The sequence below is a fragment of the Mauremys mutica genome, chromosome 14 (genome assembly GCF_020497125.1).
Source record: "Mauremys mutica isolate MM-2020 ecotype Southern chromosome 14, ASM2049712v1, whole genome shotgun sequence".
Taxonomy (NCBI): Eukaryota; Metazoa; Chordata; order Testudines; family Geoemydidae; genus Mauremys; species Mauremys mutica.
In genome coordinates this window covers 38,241,362-38,268,494 of record NC_059085.1, presented here as the reverse complement: position 1 = coordinate 38,268,494, position 27,133 = coordinate 38,241,362, and the positions used below count along the sequence as shown (strand labels likewise).

At 41.6% G+C, this 27,133-nt stretch overlaps 1 protein-coding gene across 1 annotated transcript; it reads left to right on the top strand.

The window, feature by feature from the left end:
• Positions 1-7,765: 7,765 nt before the first annotated feature.
• On the top strand, positions 7,766-26,570 carry KCNG4 (potassium voltage-gated channel modifier subfamily G member 4). The gene is made up of 3 exons (XM_044987647.1): positions 7,766-8,124; positions 8,975-9,776; positions 24,836-26,570. The coding sequence occupies exons 2-3, from the start codon at positions 9,027-9,029 to the stop codon at positions 25,619-25,621; spliced, it is 1,536 nt and encodes a 511-aa protein (XP_044843582.1). The 5' UTR covers positions 7,766-8,124; positions 8,975-9,026; the 3' UTR covers positions 25,622-26,570.
• The last annotated feature ends 563 nt before the right edge of the window (positions 26,571-27,133 follow it).

Below are 27,133 nucleotides of genomic sequence, written 5' to 3'. Positions count from 1 at the left end.
AGCATGAGCTTTCATGGGTGAATACCCACTTCGTCGGATGCAAGTAGTGGAAATTTCCAGGGGCAGGTAAATATATGCAAGCAAGAAGCAAGCTAGAGATAACGAGGTTAGTTCAATCAGGGAGGATGAGGCCCTGTTCCAGCAGCTGAGGTGTGAAAACCAAGGGAGGAGAAACTGGTTCTGTAGTTGGCAAGCCATTCACAGTCTTTGTTTAATCCTGAGCTGATGGTGTCAAATTTGCAGATGAACTGAAGCTCAGCAGTTTCTCTTTGAAGTCTGGTCCTGAAGTTTTTTTGCTGCAGGATGGCCACCTTAAGATCTGCTATTGTGTGGCCAGGGAGGTTGAAGTGTTCTCCTACAGGTTTTTGTATATTGCCATTCCTAATATCTGATTTGTGTCCATTTATCCTTTTCCGTAGAGACTGTCCAGTTTGGTCGATGTACATAGCAGAGGGGCATTGCTGGCATATGATGGCGTATATTACATTGGTGGACGTGCAGGTGAATGAACCGGTGATGGTGTGGCTGATCTGGTTAGGTCCTGTGATGGTGTCGCTGGTGTAGATATGTGGGCAGAGTTGGCATCGAGGTTTGTTGCATGGATTGGTTCCTGAGCTAGAGTTACCATGGTGCAGTGTGCAGTTACTGGTGAGAATATGCTTCAGGTTGGCAGGTTGTCTGTGGGCGAGGACTGGCCTGCCACCCAAGGCCTGTGAAAGTGTGGGATCATTGTCCAGGATGGGTTGTAGATTCCTGATGATGCGTTGGAGGCCATATTATAAGGCCTTCTCTCAGCAGTTTAAAATGATTTCAGAAATAAATCCTTATTTAGGGGAGAAAAACAATATTGAACATTCAAGCCCAGTTCAGTGAAGATCTCTGTTTAGGGAATTACCTTTTAATTTGGTAGTTCATCACTGATGCTAATATAATTGAATGGTGTTTCTGCTTTGTACTTGAAAAGTAGGAGCATTGCCTTATTAAATTCTTCAGAAAGTCATGTAATGTTAAATTACTTGTCTAAGTGGCAATTTAAACATCTGTTAAAAAGTCTCATCCAATGTAGTTATTGATGATGGAAAGTAATTTCCTGCTATTCCACCTCTCTAAATCAGTGTCCCCCATGACTGTTGTATCTGAGCACTTCACACACTGGGGGCCTGGCTCTGATGGAGCACTCTGGCTGCTACTGAACTAACAATAATAAATAATGAGCAGAGTGTGCCATTTTGTGCCTCAGACAGCACCGAACATACCGTTGCCCTTTCGTTATTTTACTTATTTTGATTTGAAATAATTTTAAAGGACTCCTATACAAGGCTCCAGGGCTCAGATCCTCAAATGTATTTAGGCCTCTAACTTCCATTAGAATCCCAAATCCCTTTCCATTCCTTCATGACCCTGGAACTTCACAATGAAGGGGCTTTGTAATAATTTTTCATTTTGCTTCCAATTTTTATCACACTATTTACATTTTGGAAACATTTTCTACACTGACAGGAAAAAGTGTGCAGTCCAAAATCTATATGCAAACACGAGAGCAAGGGACGAGCTTCCGAGAAAATTTTCTTTATTGCTAATAATCTCATTTTGCTTACTCCCGGGGACCATTTTTCAGCTCTTTCAGTAGGCTTGCTCTCAGTGTGACTGCATAGGTGTAATTGGGGGACAAAATGTAGGCCACACAATTGATTTTCATAATATCCAGGGTAATAATTAATATTAATGAATAATGTAGTCAACAAATTTTGCCTCTTCTTCTGCTCATGAATGGCCAGATTTTCCAGACTGAGGACCAGAAATTTCCATTGTTTTCAATGAGAGCTGTTGAGTCCTACTGAGAAACTGGTCCCAGATGGATATCGAGCATTTCTGAAAATTTAGCCTGAATTTTCTGCTGACAAATCTATCCATTATTTAAAATTCTTCATTAGTTCTTAGCTCATAGGCTATTTAAATAGTTATGTTGTCCACTGTTCAAACCTAAAGCTGTTTAGGTGGGACATAAAGGTCACTTGGTATGTTCCAGTTGCGTCACTCTTAGAATTCCATTGTGAATACTCATGATTGGTCATTTGACATTTGCTTTCTTCCAATACAGCCACTTATTCATTTAAAATTCACTGTTTTGGAGAACAAACCTACCTGTTCATTCATTTTCTGGAAGATCCATGGAAAATGAGCACATAAAAGATGCAAATAAAACTGAAGCAAATTCCCCTTTCTGTTCTAGTCTTCTTGCACCACATATAGTGAAAATGTTGGGGAAAAGAGAGAAAGAATATATAGATTTGGTCCATACTGCATATCATTGACCCAGTGCTGCAGGTATTTGCGTAAGTGAGTAACATTATGTGTGTGAATAATCCACTGACTTCAATGGAGCCAGGGCTGCCAAGAATTTGACCCGATCAGTTCATTCATCCATTCAAAAAAGAAAATAAACAGATTTCACAAAAGACAGTGAGTGACAAGAATAAAATACAACCAAGATATGACTCAATATTTTAAAAGCTGTCTAGTGATTTAAATGGCATGCCTTGTCATACCGTGTAACAAATCAGCAGTACACATTGCCTAATCTACCACTGGATAATGCTAGGTTTACACTGGCATAATTCTACTGGACTCCATGGAGCGGCAACGGTGTCAAACTGGAGTAATCCAATAGTGAAGCTGGCCAAAGTGTATTCAATTTAATTATCCATATAAATTGGGCATTTATCAAGAAAAAATATTTCTGCTGTGTAGTAAAAACCAATCCCGGGAAGATACATCGTAGCATGAAGCTAATACTGCTGAATTGAATCTAATATTGGTATAAATCCTAAAAGTTTACTTGGAAATATATTATGTCATAATTAAGCTTGGAAAGAAAACTAAGCTCTCCACCTATGTCCAAATATTAAGATGGGGATCTGAAAGCACACTGAATTTCCATGTAACAAGGCTATCAAAATTTAATTAATTCTGCAATTATTAACCAACTGGGAACACAATGGAAACATTTAAATTAATTCTCGATTGTTAAAATGCTCCTTTGGACTCTGTGTCTTAGTTATTCTGCAAATGGAATTGAGAATCATTTTATTTATTTCAGGAATTCATGTGGTATGAGCAACAAGAACCGGAATAAGTTTATGAACAAGCTGAGCTAGCCAGAAGAATTCTTAGCAGACAAAGGACCAGATTTGCAGCTGGTGTAAATAAGCACAACTCCATTGTCTTCAGTGGAATTACACCTATGGGCCTAAGATCTTTTTTAAGCCAATGAAGAAAGAATGCAGGTGAATTATTTTAAAACTGAGTTTCTTTGGTGTGTGGTGGGTTGTTTTTTCAGGGTGGGGTTTGTGAGTGCTTACATTTTTGCTCTGACTGTGCATTCATATTTCTCTATATAATTAATTTCATTCACACTTTTATTTTCTCTCATTTTGGAAGCATGAAATGCCTCTGCTGGCTATAGATGCCAGGGAAAGCAATTATCTTCATATTATATTTCAGCATTACAAAAAGGCTAGGAGGGAGGAGAAGATTGACAATAGCGCCATTATGAAATTACATGGCTGCTCGTTGCAGAATGATTGGAAGCCCCAAAAGAATGTAAATTTTCAGAACGTAAAATCTATGTTCCATGAGATTGTCTGTTACAAACAAGTAACATTACCAATGAATGATAAATAACCTGACCCTGATTCCAGTAGCTTGGCACTGCTCTGGCAATGCAACGAATCCAGAAACTGAAGTAAGGCCAACTAGCAGCATCCAGAACACCTTTTGCCTAGAGACATGACTGGAGATGAGGGAATATTCCAAATGAATCGAACAAATTTTACAAGCTAGACTGGTAAATGCATACAGCAATGAAGCTCAGAAGATTATGGTCACTGCGTGAACCTGGAAAATGGCCATGCACCGCTTGGAAAGTTAGATCCTTTGAGGAATGTGGGACTTTATTGTGTGCTCAGAAAATGAGATACACCAAGAAATACCAGAGCCCCTGTGCATACTATACTGGGAAGGCTGAAATTTTGAAGCAATATGGGATTCTGACATAACCGGTGGTGAAGGTAAAGGAAAAGAAAATGATCATTAAATCTTCACAATGAAGAACACACAAATGGAGTCAGCATCCACTGTTTCTCCCCATATTCTGCAGAATCTATATATTGATAAAAAACTTAATAAGCAACTATGTTAATTGCTTCCATGTTGAGCTATGTAAATCCAGAAAATCTGTTTCGCCACTCCAATTAGATATGGCCTATTGTTCCTTAAAAAACCATTGCCAGACTCATGTATGTTCCGGTTTGTTTGGCCACTGGAAAAGACCCACACATAACCACACTCACCCACCACCTGGGTGGATTCACGTTGAATCTGCATAGTTGAATTGCCATTTCTAAGGTTATGTACCTGCTCCTGCTCCTTTGGAAGTCAGTGGGAGTTTTGCCATTGATTTTCATGGGACCAGGATTGAAACTTTTACTTAGGTTCACGCATGGCTAGATTGAGCCTTTAGCCTTGGTTCTGAGTAAGGGGCTATATGCAATTGCTTTGCCCCAGGAGCAGAGTCATAATTCCTCCTCTGCTCCACTCTTGCTCAGGAAAGCGGGAATTTTGAGAATTACACCCCTCAAAAGGAGGCAGCTAACATCCCAAGTCTGGCCAGCAAATAGATGAGGAAACCACCTCTCTCCAGCTATTTACTCCCAGGGGTTGTATCTGGAGAGCAAGGACTGTGCTTCACCCTATTCTTAAGAAGCACATGGGCCAAACAAGAGTACATGAGTCCTTACTCACTCCTATTCCCCTGCTCAGCTGAGTAAGCAATGGGGACCATCTAGCCCATTAGGAGCATTATTACTTATTGTCCAGTGCGACTCAGCCAGCTTGTGTCACATTCACAACTATTGTATGTGGCAGCATTTGGGCCTTTTAGAGTTTTCTTTATTTGTTTTTCCTCTGCAGAACACAGAAAGACACCTACAATCTCCCAGCGAGTTCCTCCTGCTGTCGTCCGCAGGTTGCCTTCACTCTTAACCACAGGATGGCTGGGTACAAAGGAGGCTGGGGCTGAATTTAAGGTAGCAGAAAGATAGCAGGAGTTGATATGACTGAGGGGGTGGGTAATAAAGGAAGGAGGGATGAGAGGAATAATAGAGACTGCAAGAGAACTCGAAAGAGAGAGAGGAAAAGGGAGAGAGGGATAGCAAGTCTCAAACTGAGTGAGGCAATTGCAGAGAGTGAGGGAAATTTACAGTGAAAGAAAATTACCTGGGAACCATCTAGAGTGAGCTTGAAAAAGGAACGGTAACTAAGGGACAAGGAAAGGTAACTGAAGTGTGACTATAAGAAGAGAGAAATGAATTGGGTAGAGGGGACACAGTGACTTGTGCTTAAAGGCACAAAACAGGAGAAACAGAAAGCAAGAATTGGATACAGTGGAAGGATGGTCTCAGGGTTCAGAGTGGGACGCAGAAGGCCTGGTTCAATTCCTGGCCCCATCACAGACTTCCATGTGTGACCTTGGGAAAGCCATTTAGGGCTTGTCTAGATGAACAGTGAGTGCGTGGCAAGCTGGGGTGTAAATCTACAGTGCACTAGTGTGACACACACTCTCTTATGTGGACTCTGCTGCCGTGCATAAAAATTCCCTAGTGTACTTTGATCTACTCTGCTTTGAAATGGGAGTAGGTCAGTGCGCACGACAGAACTTTTAGTGCGTGGTACCAAGATCCACATGCACAGTTAGTGCACAGCATACTGGGGTGCTGTAGATTTATTCCCCAGCTTGTCAGCGCTGTCTAGACAAGCCCTGAGTTCCTCTGTGCCTCGGTCCCTATCTGCAAAATGGGGATAATAATATCTCCACCTTGTCTATGTAGACTGTGAACTCTTCAGGACTGTCTAATACTAATACTGCTTAGCACAATGGGGCCCTGTTGGGGGCGCTACTGTTAAACAAATAAGGTTCCTAATACCAGGGATGAGGCATTAAATAGTCATAAACACACATTTTTTGGTAAACACTGATAACATTTTATTATTCATGGTAGTGCAATTTTGCGCATTGCTGTTGGACACATTCCTGTCTCAATACACTTCAGAAATGTTACCTTTAAATATGCCTGACAAAGTGTGTGTGTGGGGGGGGGAAGAGGCCCTGAGGTAACACCACGATGCTGATTGATTTGCCATTTTATGAAATAATTTCTTCAAAGTTAATTAGAATAGGATTGTTTTTTTCTTTGCACAGAAATCCATGGGAATGGCTGATATGAAGAGTGAACAGCTACATTTATTAATGTGATAGGATTTAAGTAATTTTGAGCTACACTCCCAGGACTCTGTTGCCTAAAGGCATCTATCTTGTCTTCTCAGTAGATGGCATAATTAGTACCTGTGTGTAAACTCCAGTGCTGGAGCTTGATAAGAAGTTCATCATCTGGGCACCCCGTGGGCCAAAGGAGATGTGCCAAAGTGTCCAGTTAGAACTAGAAGCTTTCCTGTCCTAAACGGTGCCAGAGCATAGCTACACATTGATCAACAGCTGCCTCATTCTGCTTCAAAGGGGCTGCAATTTGGTGGTGGGTGATTCCTCCAAAAGTTAAGTGTGGAAGCGGGGCGAAATGAGCCCAGGGGACAAAGGCCCAGATCCTCAAAGATATTTAGGCTTGATTTCAGAGGACGTTAGGAGCCACCACACCTTTGAGAATCTGGGCCAAAGTGCACAGTACATTGACCGTGCGAATGAGAGAGGCACTCAAACCAAAACCCAAGCGCCAATGAAATCCAAACTCTGAGGAACACTTTTGCAAGTAGCCCTTATCCATGCAATGGGCCAAACAAAACCTTTGGCTCTGAACAGCCTGTGTTCAAATCCAGCTCAGGATCTGAGTTCTGTGACTTTGGACAACCCAGGTACTATACATCCTGGGCAGAGTTAGCTCACCATTTGGAGCATGAGCCGTTGGGGATCTGCTGATCAGCTCATTGATTCTACTGTGGCACAGTGAGTGGAATACCGATCTAATCCATGCCTCCTTTCTAACACCCCCATCATTCAGCCCAAAGACCCACTAGCATTGCAGCCACCACCTATACCCAGTCCCCCTTGATCACATGTGGAAGAAAGGGAGAGAAGGAATATATGGAATAGCCTCCTGCCCAACTGCCTGGGTAATGAAGCGATGAGAAAGCTCCCGCCCCCTACAAAAGGCAGGGAGGGTAGAGAGTCTTCTGGGCAGCTCTGTGGGAAATGGAAGGCTCAGACCCCACTCCCGGGTCTCGGGGGCAGGTGGGAGGAGAGACCCACTGCACTGAGGAATGTCTTCTCCCAGCAACCAGAAGGGTGGTGGGATCCATCCTCCCAGCAAGCAAGCAAGCAAGCAAGCAACTTACCTTTCCCCATAAAATCCCATTAGCGAGTCCCAATTTCAGAAGATGGCCAGCGGTGCTGTGAATGGAAGCTGCTCCCAAAGCACTCAGCTGGTGTCTCCAAAGCAAACAACTCTCTGAAGATTCATATAGGTGGCAGGTGTTAATGGGGACAGGGGTTGTTTATTAACTCTGTTTGCCAGAATGTATTTATTACTGCGCATGATTACAGGGGATGCCTCTTTCACTGCAGACTGCTACTGAGTTGCTGCTGCTGCTGCCTGCTGGATGGATGGATGGATGCTGGAGAGATTATTTCTAAGCCCTTCCTCCTTCTCCCTCCCTGCTCTTTCAGGACCACATTGACAATCCCCAAGGGAAGCAGAGGACAGCTGGGGAAGAAGGCAGGCTCCAGCAGCTCTCCCTCAGTTCATTTCACCATGACACCCCAGGAGTCGAGATAAGGAGCTGCCGCCTGAGTCTCTGATAGTCTATGAGGATGCCCTTTTGCAAAGGGGCTGCTGGTCAATATATGGATATATTCCCTCCACAGGGGATAGAGTGAGAGAGAGGGAGGGAGAGGAGTGGGACTGAGATTTACTGGGTGCAGTAGAGATTCTCCATGTAATCACTACTCTTAAAATATGCCCAAGTCTCTCTGCTAACTGGTACCAGAGGAGAGCCTTCATTTTGCAGCATGTGTGTAGGGGAGCAGGATATCTGGAAGCAGCCTGTGTCAGGGTGGTAAGTAACTTCGGGGAAGTTGCTTCGGGATTGTTGTTGTGGTGCTGGGTTGGGGAGATTAGTTGCTAACGATTGTTACAGATAAAGGGCAAAAAGAGGGTTTTGATCTTTATTGAGGAATCTATAAATCAGCCCATAAACTGGGAGAATATTTTGCTCTCTGGTACTGGGCATACTCCAAAGTTTTCTCCGGCTGGGCAAATCTTACTTATGTTCTCTCAGTAATTTGCAATGAACAGCAGCGATTAAATAAAGCTACTCATCATTTATATAGCACTTTCCATCTTCAAAGCACTTTACAAACACTCAGGAGAGGTTGGTAAGGAGGGAGCGTAGTGAAAAGGAGAAGGAGGAATTTTAATCTGTGTACATTTCAAGTTAAAACAATTAAGAACTATGCATCTCTCTGAGGATGGGTAATTGACCAGTCTAACTTTAAAAACTATTAAGCAGCTTCGTTTAGCTGGTACATATTTAAGTGTATGTAGAAATAGCAGAGGCATGAGACAAGCGAGTGCTAGCAAATACAAAGACATGCTTGTGACGAAAATGAGCTCCAAACAGAAGACTCTGATCTGTTCACTTTATGACTTGCAGTCATCCAGCGCTCTGCAATAATTATGAATGAGGCTTCATTTTTCTGTCTCTGTGTGTGTTACCAGAAAATTAATGACAGGGGATTCACAGGCTGCAGATTTAAAAAAGAGGCACACTATGACTTACACACACACACACACACACACACACACACACACTTTGTGAATGTCTTAGGGAAATAGCCTGTGATGCCTTTTAACTCATAATAACCTTTACTATGTTTCTTTCCTCTACCCCCATCTTTTGGGTGAAGAGTTAACCCTGCTCTGATGCCATTTCGGATGTCCCAGTGAGAACGCTCAGAAATGCCTATTGTCTCGGGAGGCAGCAATCAGGACTATAGTAACATTAGCTACGGTTCTTGTAGTTCCTTGACCCATCTGTTCCCTATCTCTGTTGACACCCCTTCTGTCAAAGGGGTCCACTATCAAAGGGCAAGGAGGATTTACCACCCTGATCAGCTCTGTACAGTTGATGTGAAGAGGGAGATCATAATAAATGTTGGAGGAATCAAATACCTGCTGCCTTGGAGCACTTTAGATGAATTCCCACTGACCCGGCTAAGCAAGCTAAAGTTTTGCAGCAGCTACAATGAAATTATTCAGCTGTGTGATGATTATGATGAAGACACCCATGAGTTCTTCTTCGACCGGAATCCCAACGCTTTTGGGATGATCGTCAGCTTTCTAGCAGCAGGGAAGCTGATGCTCTTCCGAGACATGTGTGCCTTGTCATTCCAGGAGGAGCTGAGATACTGGGGAATTGAGGAATCCAACTTGGAGAAATGCTGCTTCCGAAAACTGTTTCAAAAACTGCAGGAGCTGGCAGAGATGCACAAGGAGGAAGAGATGCAAATGAGTAAGGAGACCACATGTGTCTTGGTTGAGGAAACACAATTTGGCCAATTTATGAATAAACTCAGGGATATGGTCGAAAATCCCCAGTCGGGACTCCCAGGAAAAGTCTTTGCTTGTCTCTCCATCCTCTTCGTGGCTACCACAGCTATAAGCCTTTGTGTTAGCACAATGCCGGACTTAAGAGCCGAAGAAGACAGGGTAAGTCAGTCGCCTTTGAACTAGTATTCCAACCCTCTATAAACCTACTATCGTGTTACAAGAAGCAAACCTCTCACTGTTAAACATGCATCACAAAAAGATACAAAATAATCCTCTGAGAAAATCTTCAGGAAATAATATCAAAATTTGCCAGTGTATATTGTTATTATTATAAATAGAAATAACTCCTGAAACTGACTTTGTATCAGTTTCAAAGCCATATTCAATCACAAAGAATTAAACAAAGTTTTGTATTGCTTGCCAGCCAGAGATACAGAAAAGGCTTTCTGAATGGAATAAAAGAATTAAGATTCTACAACTGCAGTTAGCAAATACCGAGCATGCAGCATTGTAACACAGCATCCTCCCCACCTCACCCACAGCTTAGGAAACAGTTGTTAGCAAAAGTTATTTTATTTGCTGTTAGCAGTTAGTCTCACACACTCAGTCATAGCACAGTTTCATCTATCACATGCTTTATCCTACCATAGGATCACTCTGGTTATCTGCAATATTTCAAATGGACTTAGTGAAAGAAATATTTTTCCCTGGCATCTTCATTTTTAAAAATAGCAAGTTGTCTTCTGTTCTGATAACTAGAGCAACTCTGATGTAGTTATTATTTTAGGAGACTTGAAATAATTTTTCCAGAATAATATTGTGTTACATTTTGTACAATGATAACACATTATGAGAAACAAACAAAACAAACAAACAAACAAACAAACAAACACACACCACCACAGAAGTGGAGTTTGAAAGTTTGCCTTCAAAATGGATGCACAAGTTTTGTGTCTGTAGTACCCTGCATTTGGACGCATACAAAAATTGCAGAAACACTCTTAAAGGGTGGCTGAAATTTTAACCCATTAAGTACATATAAACCCTCTCCAAACACATCTCCCAAAATAATTCAGGGCAAATAAATCAAACTTATATCATATGTGGGAGAAACTTTCAATGTTATAAGGATCTGACATTCTAATAAGAAAAGAGATGGAGTTAAAATGTAATGTGATTTTAGGTATAATAACATTCAAACTACCAGTGGATTCTTCCCCACGCTGTATTCTACAAACTGATTTAGAAAATAATATGACACTTTTCAAAATACTGACACCAAGATTAAATAAAAAAAGCCACATTCACTTTTTCCCATTGATGCCATAGATGACAAGTTTCTCATCAGTTTATTGTGCATGGCTTAATGAAACCATTTCCACATTTATTGCACAATATGCTGTGTGCATTTTATTGTCCGAGTAGTAATTCAGGAGGGCACAGAATGCAGTCACATCAAAGATATGTCATGATATTTAATGTCTTTCAATAAAGCTAAGGATTGCACAGAAGACTGGGTTTCAAAGAGATCATTTCCTATTCTATATAACCTTGAATTTCTACTTACATTTATAGAAAAAGTTTGAATCCCTTCAGTAATATCTCCTAGTATCTAATAGCCTCCCAAAGCTATTGCATTTTGAAGTAAAAATTGTTAAGATGTTCCAGTGCCTTTTCCAAGATGCAGCTTTAAATACAGAGTAGGTTTTTATGGTTATAAGCAAATGAACATGAAGACTTCTATGGGAAATATTGCATCCTATTAACTTTGTTCCTAAAAAAGAGCATGATGCATATTTTATCCCAAATTTAAAACGTAAACAAGAGAACTCTTGTCTAAGTATTTTTAAAGAAAAACAAGAAACACACAATTGGTATATCAGATCTCAACTAGGTCTAATTTGCTGCATTTTTTTAAATTAACCCTATCTTTAGAAGGGAAGAATTTTGAGCATAGGGGTACAAATGTAGCTGGTAGTAAGATGTAGTAGCCTCATTGCAGCCAGAGTGTTCTATAAAATAGAGCTGTGTTAATTAGAATAGGTTTTTTTTATATATAGGCAGGTTTTTAAAGTGTAGACACTTTAAAAAGTTGGGATTAAGACATTAATAATATAGACTCATATAATTCTATCTATTCATAGATGCTGCAGTATTTGAGAAAGAGTCTGCAGGGGAAGTGGGTGTAATGGGGTGAAGTTGAGCAAAGGATAAAGTTAGGGCTGGTCTACACTGGGAACTTACATCAGTAGAACTATGTCTCTTAGAAAAATCTACACCCTGAAAGATTTAGCTATACCAACGTAATCCTCAATGTAGACAGCGCTAGGTCAATGGAAGAATTCTTCTCATCAACCTAGCTGCAGCCTCTCGGAGAGGTGGATTACCTGCTCTGACAGGAGAACGCCTCCTGTCAGTGTAAATAGTGTCTACATTCAAGCACTGCAGCATTTTGCGTGTAGACAAGCCCTCTGTCTCAATATCAGAATCTATTAGACTGTGTAATAGCATTCCAGGGACCATGGACAAAGTTATAAAAATCCCATTGTTTGAATCAATTTAAACCAAGATTGGCAAAGCACCTGAGAATATATGGTGGTGAATTGGCCTGGCTTGTGGAGGGATAGACTACATGACCTAATAAGCATTTTCCCTCTGTCATTTCTATGAGGCTGTGAAGTGATCCTATTATGCCTAAAGTGCTGCAACACCGAAGGTCTCCTTTCTGGGGGGACAGTGTCTTAGCTAGAGCTTGGCAAGTAACTCATAGCAAGTAATGTATTCAAAAAATGTAGCTTCTTGGTTGTCGCGGTGACTCATCCACCCACAAACTACAATTTTCTTGAATGTATTTGTTATTCAAAAATATTCCCCATGTGACTTCGGCAAAGCATGCCTTGCCTGGGACACATTCACCAGCAGCCTCAGATGAGCATTCAGAATGTGAAGTTCTTGCTGCTTGGACGAGACACAAAGGTCACGTGAGTTGCTTCTATCCGCTGACTACATGAGTGCAGCTCTTTGAATCATGTTTCCGGTGTTAACCAGTAGCAACATTCAGGTCCAGATCTGAATTCAGAACAGTCCAAAGTTGAGCGATGTTCAGTTCTGGGGTTTTGGCTTGGACCCACCTCTGACTGGAGCTTTGCTGAAAGGTATTGTAAGCGTCAATTCCCCCACGTCACTAACCCAGGAAGGAGGGTGTATTGCTCCCAAGATACCAATAAGAAAGATTTTACCTCTGTTGCCACATGTCCCTCTCCGGGCTCCTTTCAGCATCCCAGCCACACTCCATAGTGTCAGAACTGGCTGCTCTCCAGTGCCTGAGGAAGGCAGGAAGCAAAAAGACAAGGGAGACTAATACAAGGTGAGCTCGACTTCAGTTGGAGGGTTTGGCTGTCTCGACATTGTGGAGGGTAACATTCCCTTCTCGCTCTAGCTAAGTATCCCAGGAAAGGGCTGCCTGCGCAAGCAGAAGAAGAGCAAATGGAACAACTTGCCACCAAACGGAAAGTGAAAACTCGGGCTCTGCTGAGAGATGTGGCACTCGGCCAAGTAACAAGCATCTGCATCAGGGAAGCCCAGTTGCCATAGTAACAGGAGAGCGGGAAGGAAGGAAGGTGGCCATTTCTCCAGAAATGGTAGCAATGGGGGGGAGGACTGTCATAAAGGCACAGATCCCACTTAAAGGTAAATGAGGAAGAGAAAATTATGAGCCTGTGTTTCCTGTAACCCGCTTCTGAGGCATGGCCAAAATGAAGCCCCCGATTCATTCTGTGTTAGGGCTGGCCCACAAGAACAAGGAATGCCATGTAAATTCCCATGGGCATTTCAAGCAACACTTAGACACCCAGTATAGGAACCTTGGAAATATGAAAGACAGCAAGAGAAGGACATATAATTTGTATATACTTTATGTAACCCACTGGTTAGTGTTACAAGTCCCCCCGTGTACCCAGACCACAAAGGATATGAGTCTGTTACAGCCCCCAGCTACAGAGAACTGGACCTTTAGCTCAAGAAGTAGAGACACAAGCTTATTGCTCTAGACTCAAGGTTCCTGGCTAAATCCATGGTTTATTGGGCATGATGGCAGTTGTCACAATTGGTCTTAATTTATAATCAGAAGAAAGAGTATAAAATGGGCCAATGACAAATTGGATCATTTGTGCAAACAGTTAATCCAAGTGCACATGCAGTTATGGAAAAGGCACTCGCAGGCATGCAAATATGTGTATGTTTATATGCACTTTGACCATACAGGCTTCTGGAAAATTGTCCCATAATGTCATCTATGAGTGTACAGAATGAAATAATCCCAACAACGGAGGTGCACAGGTGTAGATGTGGCACTTCTTTACAAGAGTTGGGAAGAGAGAGAATCTTGCTGCAGATAAGTAGATGTAGAGCAGGCAGACATGAGCCATAAAATTCAGATTCAAAATTTCTCAAGTGAGCAGTGGGTGTTCAGATAAAGGGGATTAGCTCAATCCATTATAGACAGGTAAAGGTTTCTGCTCCAGGGTTACAATTCAGACCCAAAGACCTGAGAGCCAGAAAAGTCACCAAAATGGTCATTGCACAGCTTTCAGCAGGCTACAGAGTTAAAGTGTAGATAATCTAAAGATAAAGGAGGTGACTACAATGGAATCCAACCACCACAGAAGTTCTTGATTACGGAGAGGATCTGCTTTGAACTGGACACCAGTGGAAGTTTCTTTTGAAGAGTTGGGGGAGATTTTTTACTGAACCCTTAAAATTGGTGTCATCTTGTGGGATGACTAAGCAGAGAAAATGCAGCAAAGCCTTTTCCTCAGAAAAGAAAACTAAAGTTAACAAAAGCAGGCAACACAGCCCCCAGGCATGGGCTCCAACCTAGTCCTATGGCCCTTGATGTGGAGTCCAAGCTTACTCCAAGGTAGTCTGCCTTCCCCCGAGTTGTGCAGCATAAATGCCCCCAAGCCAGAGGGCACTGCACAAACATATAATAAGAGACAACCACTATCTTGAAGAACTGACAATCTAAGTAGACAAGAGGTAGGAGGAGAAATGCTGGGGAGAAAGTGACTTGTCCAGGGTCAAACAGAAATCACCTGAGTCCCACTCCAGGCCTTGATCCACTTGACCATGCTGCTTCTCACATTTAAAAAGTGAGTTCCACTAAGCTTGCTCCTTGAAATGCAATAATTCCTGCATAGCTACGGCCCCTCCTTCATGTTCTGGGCCCAGAAACAGAAGGGCCAACCTTCAGCTGGTGTAAATCAGCATTACTCCTTCAAATCATGATCTTTCTTAGGTACTTATATGCCCCCCTGCCCCCAATCACCATAGTGTCTGAACACTGCAAACTTTTAACATCTTTATCCTTCTACTCTACATGCTATGAGCAGTGATATCATAGGTCCATTGAACAGCTGGGGGAACTCAGTGTTTCCATGCATAAGTGACTTGCCTAAAGTTATGCAGGAAGTGTGTAGCAAAGCAGGGGACTGAATCCAAGTCTCTCAAGGCCTATGCTTGTGTCCTAACCACTGAACCATCCTTCTTCTGTTACTGAGTGAGTCCTACATTAGTGAGCACTATGCCTGAAAGTAACACTCAGGACTCAAGATTATAAATTAGTTAATGTAACATAATAAAGATCATGAATACAATCTTATAGAAACAAAATACTATAATAAAGATTTAAATTAATCTAAAATAATAAAGTATTACTTTTCAATTTTAATGTTTTGTTCCCAATAAAAGGCACAGCATACTGTGTAAAGATGTAAACATAATATCTCAATTCATTTGCTAATGCCCATGTTACTACAAACCCAATATTAACACTATCTTTATTATCTGTATTACCTTAGTGCATTTGGACATTCAGATGTCCGGATTTTTTTTTCAAGCTGAGTTGGGTGGGAGATCACTGTGTGATTAGAGTACACAGTGTTTTTAACGGCTAGTGGTCCTGCAAATCAGATTATAGTCTCTCTTTCCACAGGCAGTCAACCTTTTCATTTCACCGCATCAGCTCTGTAACCATAAATTCAAGTGCCTGAGTGATCCATAACAGGGAGTTTTCAAGTTCTCCCAGTGTCTCGTTTGATTTAACGGAGCATAGTTAAATTATTCAAATAACAGCAGCAATGCAGGCATGGTGACTCAGCAGTACCTGCGGCAGTGCAGTCAGATTCCTGCTGCTCCAGATCAGGAACAGAATCAGAATGGTGCACATGCTGAATTTCCAAATTCTGATTTTCCAGTCAAAAGGTCTCAGTTCTCCCCTGCATCTGAGCTCTGCTTAGCGCATGGAGAAGGGAAGTGGAAAGGGCCTGGTTATGGCTCTCTAATTCTGCAATAGCCCAATCCTGGCATGAACTAGAGAAATTTAGGGGCTGCTATAATATATGCCATTGATATATGTTCCCTAATGGTCCTTACACCACTGAAGGATTGGCAGAGCAGGCCACAGTCCTGGTCCATCTCTTTCCCACACAACATACCTCCTTCCTCTGACATGTCCCCTACATGCAGGTTGCTGGAACACCTGGTGCAGGAGCTGATTTTTCAAGCTTTATCCTACTGGGGAAGTTCCACTCCACCTGGGGAATACTCTGCTGTCAAGTTATGGCCAGAATCCAGCCCTTTGTGCTGTCTGAGAGGGCACAGGGTTTGGATGATGATGCTGAATCTGGCCCAAGAAGCAAGTTGCCTGGGGAAATGAGGTGGCAAGTTCCTATTGTTGCTTACGAGAGTTATACTTTGAAATCATCTAAATACAGGCCTGAATAATTTCCATCTGCATGCACCACAGTGCTGTGCAAATGAAAACAAGAGCAACCCTGCTAGGATAACGATCTATCTGTGCAAGGAGGCAGAAGGCAGGTTCTATTCTACTATAACTCTCATAGCCTACAGCAACAATGCTGTCTGCTCCCATCTGTCGGTGTCTTAGTGGACACTGACCTCAATCCATGTAATTGCGTGTAAGGCTGAGGGAGGAAATGGGCAGTAATACGCCACATTTGAATCTGCCAAACAAAATCTGCACGTGCCAAGATACGTTTAGCAGATGTTTGAGCTGTGACCTTGCTTCACCACACTGCAGTGCTATGTTGATCAGTTGCCAGGGACCATATTCTAGCAACCCATGTTAAGAGAACATGCTGCAAAGCAAAGCCAACCATTTTCTAATACACTAATCCAGGCAGACCCCCATATGCTTCAGTACGAGTTTGAATTTGAGCTACTATAAACAGTCAAACACAAACTCCTCTGGGTTCACCCACTACTGATTTTGTGCTATTTCAAAGCACATGTGTTGGATTATGGTATCCTGTAGGATACTAATGAATCTTGTCCCTACAGCATTTCACAAAATGCAGGGTCCTATAACTCTGTGGAATACTAATAACTGTATTAACTGAGGAGGGGCAGGTCTGATACCTACATCATCTGTGTGGATGGTGAGAGTTCTGGGTTCAAATTCTGGCTCTGCCACTGCCACTGCCCGTATCCCTGTCTGTAAAACTGGAATAACAATATTTACCTCACCGGGTGTTCCGATTAATTCATTCTTTGTAAAGCACTTGAGGCTCCTTGGATTCTAAAATGATAATATTGTAAATCTTCTTTGTAGGTACAATACAGGTCACAGTTTCAAAGCCTTGATTAAGCTATTTGTATACATTCTGTAATGCAGGATTTGAATCTCCAATATATGGCCTGGAAATAGGGTCACTGAGGACCATATTCTAGCAGCCCACGTTAAGAGAATGTCCGGTCGAAAAGGGAACCTGGCAGTGTCAGGTCAGCACAATAAAAATGTGGTTACTGGCCTCTGCCACCAGGGACAGGAAGAGCAGCGGTTGCTGCTGGAGCCTGGAGGAGCACTCAGCAACGGCTCCATGGGAGAGAGGTACTGACGACTCCCCTGTCCTGCCTCTCCCTCACCCTGCTCCACTCACGCCTCCTCCACCCCTGGAGTGCACCTCTCCCTGCCCCTTCCTGCCCCACTCACCCCTTCACTCCTAGAACCCTGCTCAGCTGGCAGGGGGAGGGTGGTGAAGAGAGCAACAAGCGACTGTGGGGAAGGGGGGAGGAAAGAGGACAGGGGGCAAGGCCACAGGGGAGGAGGCGGAGCAAGGGGCAGGGGTGGTTCTGGCGCTCAGTGTCTGGTTTTCACAAATGAGAAAGTTGGCCACCCTACTTGGAAAATTCTGTAATGGTGGACGGGCTGTTGCAATAACCCCCACACCAGCATATGCTACCAAAATACTCTACAAGTAATAGTACATCCTGGCTCATGTGATATCCGAAAATATACGCCTGGTCAGGTGTTCATTGCTTAAACCACCTAAAAACACTGTCCTCAACTTGATCTAGGCTGATGGGATAACAAAAGAAGGAGGGAGGTAGGAAAATAATAGAGATTTGTTCTTCTTGTACTTCAGAAAATCAGAAATTAGTCTTATTTATTTTGTCTTGCAAGTGGCTCATTTCACCCCACTTCATTAAGCACAAAAACTATTAGTGATTACCAGGATCTCTTCTGTAAATCTGCCTCTCGTTTGAGGCCCTTCACTCAGTTGAAGTCCATTATCAATATTCATTTTCTATCCTTGCCTGGTATAGTCTTCTTAGGTTTGCTGACATGGTGGTGCACTCTATGTCCCTTTGAACAGACAAGGTGAATTGTAACTACAGTTGCAGTAAAACCACTCACCAGAGTAGCAAAGTTTTCCTATAGCAATTAAACTGTAAACACTATTCCCTCACTGAAAAGCCTGACTGCACCAATTAAGTTTTCATATGGCGTGAACATAATTAAAAGGCAGAATATCACACCACTGATGCAACACAAACTGCTCCAAGCTCGTTTCTAAAAAGAAGAGCAGTGTTCAAAATTAGATCAGTGTATGTCCCACTAAAGAGGTCGTGGCCACTGGCCAGCATGGAAGGCCAGACCAGCATGGAATAGTAAGAGAAGAGAACTTGTGCAAGTGAAAATAAAAATACTGTCAGCAACCCTTCTAACTAATTAAAACCTCAGTAAAGAATCAAAGAAACATAGACAAAGAGATCATCATAGGATTTTTAAAGACCATCAGGAGTTCTTAGCGCTTCTCCTCCAACTTAAAGTATCCAAGACAAAGGGAGAAAAGTAATATAGTAATAGATTGTCATACACCTTGCCAGTCCTTCTCTTGTATAACATCATGCAGCTCTTTCCCTATGGTGGAAGGTCATAATAAAATTGAAGAAGTCTCCAATCAAGCTTTATAGACATGGGAAAAAATCAGCCATTTATGTAATGTACTTGGACATTCAGAAAGGCTTTGACCAGGTCCCTCACCAAAGGCTTTTAAGAAAACTAAGCTGCCATGGGAAAGAGGGAAGTTCCTCTTATGGATCTGTAACCGGTTAAGAGAAAGGAACAAAAGGCTAGGATTGGATAGTCAGTTTTCACAATAGCGAGAAGTGAATAGCGGGGTCTCTCAAGGCTCTGTACTGGGATCTGTGCTGTACAACATATTCATAAATGATCTGGAAAAGGGGATGAACAGTGAGGTGGCAAAATTTGCAGATGAAACAAAATTACTCAGCGGAATTAAGTCCAAAGCTGACTGCGAAGCACTACAAAGGAATCTCACTAAACTGGGTAACAAAATGGCAGATGGAATTTGATGTTCATAAGTGCAAAGTTGTGCACACTGGAAAAATAATCCCAACTATACATACATAATTATGGGGTCTAAATTAGTTGTTACTACTCAAGAAAGAGATTTTATAGTCATCATGGATTGTTCTCTGAAAATATCTGCTCAATGTGCAGTAGCAGTTTAAAAAGTTAACAAAATGTTAGGAACCATGAGGAAAAGAAGATAATAAAACAGAAAATATCATAATGCCACTGTATAAATCCATGGTACACCCACACCATGAATACTGCATGCAGTTCTGGCTGCCCCATCTCAAAAAAGATATATTAGAAAAGATGTAGATAAGGGCAACAAAATGATTAGGGGTATAGAAATGCTTCCATACAAGCAGAGATTAAAAAGACTGGAAATAGTTAGTTAGAAAAGAGACAACTAAGGGGGATACAGTAGAAGTCTATAAAACCATGAATGTGGTTAAGTGAATAAGGAAGTATTACCGCTTCACATAACAAAAGAACCAAGGGTCACCCAATGAAATTAATAGGCAACAAGTTTAAAACAAACAAAAGGGAGCACTTCTTCACCCAACACACAGTCTATCTGTAGAACTCATTGCCGGGGGATGTTGTGAAGGACAAAAGTATAACTGGGTTCAAAAAAAGAATTAGATAAGTTCATGGAAGATAGGTCCATCAATGATTATTAGCCAAGATGGCCAGGGATGCAACCATACTCAGTGTCTCTCTAAACCTCCATCTGCCAGAATCTGGGACTCCAACAACAGGGGATGGATCACCTGTTTTGTTCATTCCCTCTCAAGAATCTGGCACTGGTGGCTGTTGGATGACGGAATACTGGGCTAGATGGCCCATACGGTTGACCCAGTATGGCCGTTCTTGTGTTCTTAAGAGAAGTTCTGAATAAAAATGTAGGTTGATGGATAAAACCACCAGCCAAGAAAGAAAATACTGCTCTCACCAGCAGCAGAGTTTCAGTCTCTTTTCTCAGGCCACTCAACTACTCAGAACAGGGGGCCCCAATTGCTAAAGACCTGTCCAGTTTCTCAACTCTTTTGCCATCACCACTTTCTCCTCACCTTCCTAGCTCCACCCCGAACACCCATGTGACAGGCAAAGGTCTGGGTTAATCCTTTAGATACTGGGCTTGTGAAACATCTTTCTACCTTGTCACAAAACAAAGAAATTGGTGGCCATGATAAATAATGTAACAAGTGAAATCCTCTATTCTTTAACATAAAGAAACTGCAAGGAATGACTATTTCACGTGGAATTAGGAAGCTGCTCCTCCATACATTACACACAGACACTCTGCTGCACAAATGCTTGTCATCTGGTTAGACCAGTGTTTGATTTAGTCCAGTAGCCCATCGCCAACAAGGCCAGTACCTGATGCTTCAGAGGAATGTGTAAGAAGGCTGGCAGTGGGCAGTTACGGAATAACCTGCCCATAGAAAAAAATTCTTCTTAGTCCCCATTAGTTAGAGTTTGGTTTGTGCTCTGAAGCAGGAGAGTTTATAACACTTCCAAAACTCCTGTTCATTATTTTAGCATTTTCTATTATAACTCTGTCTCTCCTTATCTATGGGAATGTTCATTAACTGTACATATTGGAAGTATATTTTTTAACTTTCTTTCAACAGTGCCCTACAAAGCACGGGGAAACTAGGAATTTATCATTTCCCTTGTCCCGTGCTACCAGACAACTGACATTTTACTTAATCTACACTACAGGAGACTCATATCTGTGCACATTTTATCGTTTCATAGTGCAGGACCATTGGGATGTGCCATTTTCCATGCACTCTGGGTAACAATCATAAGCAGAATATGAGATGCTTTGAGAAATTGGCTTTGATACTTAATTCCTAATTTTTTTCCTCTGACATTTGCTGCTTTAGAGTTTGGATGTTAGTCTTGTTCTAATGAGAAGCTCAGGAACAGGACTGTCACCTACTGAACACTAGAAAGATTGATGGTAGGGAGGAATATTATATACAAAACATAATATATATATATATTGGCTAATATATATAAAAAACCCTAATATATAAAAACACATATGGAGTCCCTGGGTGAAATTATTTTCCCATTGAAGTTAATGGGAGTGTTCTTATTGACTTCAATAGGTCCAGGGTTTCATCTTGTGTTTCTAGATAGCCAACTAGATAGATTTTATTTTCAGGAAGCATATAACGTATATGTATTTTAATATTTTTGAGCATTTGCCTAGAGGTTGTTGTTTTTTGCAGATATACTGTATAAATTGGCTGAATAAGTAAACAATAAATCTTTTATTTCAATAGACTGTTTGAAGCAGGGAAAGGAGTGCTTCCATCACAGTGATGGAGACTGTGGAATTATTATTATTTTATATATTATTTGTCTGGGTTTTTTTTTGTTCTGCTCAAGAGAAAGTTTTATGTCAGATAAGTCTCAGTTAAGTAGTGGCAGAAATAAAAAAAGCAGAGTAAGATTTCCTAGTATGTCCAAGTAGAAGGTTATTTCCCACTGAAATTGGCAATAGTGCATTTGGGAAGATGATCATTCAGCTTTCAAAGGAAGGAAGCAGATGTAAGCTATCTACCTCTGGTGGGCTGGAGTGGTGAGGGTGAAATAAACTAATCAGTTCTGAAGAAATTGTACCTGAAAATTTCACCTCTCAATTCTGGAAGCAGCTCAGACCATTTTGTTTTATGGCTAAAATTCTTGTCAAAAAGACTTCTTTTCCTGTGGTTTCCTGGTAGAGCAGACTCATGAAGGCTGAAGGGCCTGACAGAGAGATGCGGGATCTCAAAAGAAGCACCCTGCTGGAAGGCTTTATTGTATCTTAGGTAATATTCCTCCATTTGGCACATAAGCCCAAATGTACAAAGCTAAATGAAGTAGCTGATGTACTTGTAATTCAGCCCAGTTAGCAAAAATTTTAAATCACGCCTGAAAATAATGAATAATTCACAAGTCATTGGAGTGACCACAGGCAGACAAAGTACAGGCTGTGCTGAAAGAATAATTTCCATCTTGGAAAAAGAGAACTTTGCATACTGTGACTGCTGATTATAAGCAATTACTTCAAGCTAAGTCAGCAAACTCTCCAAACATAATGCGCAGCCCATTGAAATCCATGGCACTGAATTCAATGAGGCTAAAATCTGATCCTCTATGAATAAAACAAAGGGTGCAGATTCCTCATTATCTTCGGAGGTGCTTGCTTTCAAGACTAAATCTTGAAGCTAGAGATAAAACCCAAACTGCTTATTCTAGAGCCAAGCATCAGGATACCTCCTTCAAGGGCAATCTCAGAGCAGGCAGCTCCGGGGAGGAAAGTTCTGTGATCTTATTCTCACTAAGTTTCCTCCAAACTCATACCACATGGTGAGCTCCTAAGCTTGGAATCACTGTCCCACTCTGGCCAGATTGTGTCCCTAAAACACAGGCTCACATGCTACACCTCTCCTGAGAGTGCTCTGGGATTGGGCTCAGTGCCTCCTCTTTCTCACTGGCCCACAGAAGAAGCATGGCCACCATTAGACAGGTAAAGCTCATGATCCTCTCTGCAGATAGTCCTCCTACCTCTCCCTGATCTTTTAGGGGTTTTACCAGAGAGCTATGTTTGAGCACAGAGCATGCAATTGTGGCTGGCCCCTGTGCAACGGGTGCAAAGGAAAATAAGACTCTTTTTGGACTTTCTTGAGGCCTTTCTGCATCACAAAAGGGCAGCCACAATCTAGCCCCGAGCAGCAGATATTTCAGTCTCATTTTCAAGCCTCTTAACAACATTAGCTGACATTATTGCTCCCCAGCATTCCCTCGCTGCTCCCCTGGGTTCGTAATTACAGCCTCCCTGGTGATCTAATTAGTGTAATCCCAGCATGAAATTTCAACTGATGGTGACAACAGTATTTTACGAACCCATTACTCCTGTTCTCATATAGGAAATCATCCTGGATTTATGGGGAAAGAATAGAATTCTTATGCCCCCAAGGACTGCACAGCTAATGCATTTGAGCTGCCTTCATTTTGAATATCTATTCAGCAAGGAAAAATGTATGGGCCCTGCGTCAAAACCCATTGCTGACTTCAGTGGGCTTTGGATCAGGCCTGAACTGCATCAAAGCATCCTGGTGTAGAAATATTATGCAATTGCCTATGTCTTTTGAGTCTTTGTCACAATAGTGGTTTTCCAGAGGTTTATTCACAATATTTAAATGAACATTTCAGTTTTAGTCGAACATCAAGAGCAGCTTTCATATTAATGTACTATCCCAAGGTGCAGGATTTTAATGTGTTAATCTATGGGACAGGTGAGCCATATTTTAAGGCAAGAGCAAATAAGGGGTACTATGGAGCATTTGAGAGAGAGAGAGTAATACGGACCCATATCCTCAAAGATATTTAGGTATCTAACTCCCATGGAAATATCTTTGAGGGTCTGAGTAACACTGATTATTATCCAGTTTAGTGTCAATTTGCTATGGCCCAGTGAATTCTTTCTAATTACATAGACACTGGTGGACCCAAAGGCAATGGAACTATAGTGATTTATATACAGAGCTGAGGCTCTGATGCACTGTATCCAATGTGACCACTGGATGGTTTTTTGATCATCTGGACATTGTCAGCAGACCAAGTATTTGGCTCTCTTATCACTTAGGTGAAGTGCCCAGTGTAGTTTCTCATGTACGTGGTGTTTTCTAAAGTTTATCCAATTCCTAAGTGACTGAGGAGATTGGAGAGGCAAGTTGTGTTTGACTCTTGCCTTCAGGTTGAACAAGTCATGGAAGGTAACATTTTTAGGCTCAGCCCAGGACAAGGGAAATAGTGAATCCATCACGGCCCAGGGCAGCTGACATTTGTATAACTGTCTTGATGTAGCAGCTCAGAAGTAGCACTGGTATCATGTGACCTCAACCCTAGAACAGAAATCTGCATTGGCATGTTGCAAGTGCTGGATGAGTGTTTTTTTATTTAATCTTCCTTTTGATTTTAATGTTTATAGTATACTTGCATATCCTGAAAGAAAAGATGTGGTTTATATTAGGGCACAACTAGGAGCAAGATCTTCTCCATCTCTGAACTATTTCCCTTCATTCCATCAAACTACCTAGTATCTGTGCAGTCACCACACTTTGAATAGTACTTTACACACAGAGCAGAAAGAGAATCAGAATACCCATAAAATAATCCCTCACTCAGGCTTAAATTTACTTCTGTGCAGACTTATGCACCATTTAAGTCTCAATTAATTTCTATTTTCAGGGCTTAAGTGGGACTTAAATAGTCCATGTGCCTTGTGCTGGGCCTTTGAACAAAGATGAATTTCATCCATTCAGACTCATAAGAGTAATAAAATTAAAATAACACCAGTTCACTTGAATAGCTTTTTAACAGGATGTAACATGGCTGCTATAGAAGTAACTGTTTGCTGGGTTTGTGTTCCCCCAATACCAGTACACCCACGAAGATGCACATTTCTGCTTCTTTAATGATTTCTGATGTCAGTTCAGAGACTGCTCATTTATTTGACCTTCTGTTTGTTTTGCGCCAGGGTGAATGTTCTCAGAAGTGCTATTACATCTTTGTCATCGAGACCATCTGCGTGGCTTGGTTCTCGCTGGAGCTCTGCCTCCGATTCATTCAGGCGAAGAGCAAGTGTCACTTCTTCAGAGGCCCCCTAAATATCATTGATTTCTTGGCTATTTCACCCTATTATGTTTCCCTCATAGTGGTAGATGACGAGCCAAATGAGGAGGCCGAGAGGCCGAGCACCAACTCATATTTGGAGAAGATTGGACTGGTGCTACGAGTCTTACGTGCCTTGAGGATCTTGTATGTAATGCGCCTTGCCAGGCACTCATTAGGCCTGCAGACTTTGGGGCTCACGGTTCAAAGGTGCACCCGAGAATTTGGCCTGCTTTTGCTCTTCTTGTGTGTAGCTGTCACCCTGTTTTCTCCCCTGGTCTACCTGGCTGAGAATGAATCTGGGAAGGTCCTTGAATTTACAAGCATTCCTGCCTCATACTGGTGGGCTATCATCTCAATGACCACTGTGGGATATGGAGATATGGTACCAAGAAGTGTCCCGGGCCAGATGGTGGCGCTGAGTAGCATCCTCAGTGGGATTCTAATTATGGCTTTCCCAGCAACCTCGATATTCCACACTTTCTCCCATTCCTATTCAGAGTTGAGAAAACAACATGAAAGATTACAGTCCCGACTAAAAAGGATAAAAAACACCAATCATTCTAGTGAAATTGATACCTTCAATGAGACAGACAGCTTGATTTCAGAGATGCCAACGTCACCGATTAAGTACATTTACACAGGAAACTAAGGCTTGCTGCAAAATATGTCTGAGTATATGAATAAAGCAAAGCAACAACATGGGGGACTTACCATGTGCAATGCAATTGCTGAAATGGGTGCAATAAATTGACCAAGTCAAACAGAGTCTTACAATACATCACTACGGACTTAGTCTTTCATCACGTTGACTAAGGAAGTCAAAGGTCAGGGGTTATTCAACAACAGATATTTATTAAGCACTACCATTCTCTTCTTATTGGTAAACGTAGCGATAAAGTCCAACTTTGTTTATATCGTATGGATATCCTGCTGAATCCCTAACACTGAATGAGTAGCAAGCAGAATTTTTCTGGCCTAAATAACAATTGTTCTTTTGTTTGCCTTTGAATTTCCAATGTTCTTTGCAATTAACACCTGGAGCTAAGCATTAGAATGGATTCTTGTAGGGCTATGCGTTATTGCCCTTTTTACAATACTCATCAACTGGCACATAGAAGAGTCCTTGATATCAATACATATCTATATCCAAGGGCACCAACAAGCTTAAATAAAAGTTTTTAAAGCTTGACTTACATAATCCCATAAAAGACTTTGCTTAAAATGCAATTTCAATCTGCCATCTGTAAACATTTCACACTAGATACAAAAAGTTTTCAGACTTTTTTCTTACAGATACTCGACTCAGATAATGACGAAAGAATAAAAAAAGCTTAGTGACTAAAAGAGAGGAATCAATGTTATCCTGTTTTTTGGAGTGTGATGATGTGTCACCATGTAAGAAAGGTTAAAAATAAATCTAGCCGACATGATAGCACTCTCTAAATATTCAAAAGGCATAAATATCAACCAGTGAAATGAATTATTTAGGGTGGGACAAGGGTGTAGTTAGGAATGAGGCGATTAAACAGGAAAGGGTTGGGTTGAATATCAGGAAACATTTCCAGAAAGGTATTTGGTTTGTTTTCCTACAGTAAATTGTGGACACATCACTTGGACATTTAGATCCGCACAGATCAAGGCACTAGACAATGTAATAAGCTGCAGTGTTACCTCATGGGATAATCTAGATGGTCTAGATAGTCTTTTGCAATTCTAACTTCTTAGATGCTCTGAATTAAATTAATTGGGACCTAATTTAAAATGTGGGACCTAACTTTATGAACTAACGCCTGAGTTTAGCATTGTACTTACATTTAGGGCTTGTCTATACAATGAGTTAGTACTCGGCAAACTGAGGCATAAATGTACAGCACGCTAGCATGCCTCACACTAACTGTCCACGTAGACCCTAAAAGTTCCCTAGTGTGTTTGACCTTTTGCTATTTGAAACTGTAGTGCCCAAAACACATGAGGTGCATGGTAGCAGTGTCCACATGGCCAGTACACCCTGGCTTGCTGTGCATTAACTTGTCCTATAGACATTCCCATCGGCTTCATGGGACTAGTCTTTTCCTTAAAGTTAAGTATATATTTAAGTACCTTGCTGAATCAAAGTCCCTTGGCCCATGCCGCTTCCAGCAGCTCCCATTGGCCTGGAGCT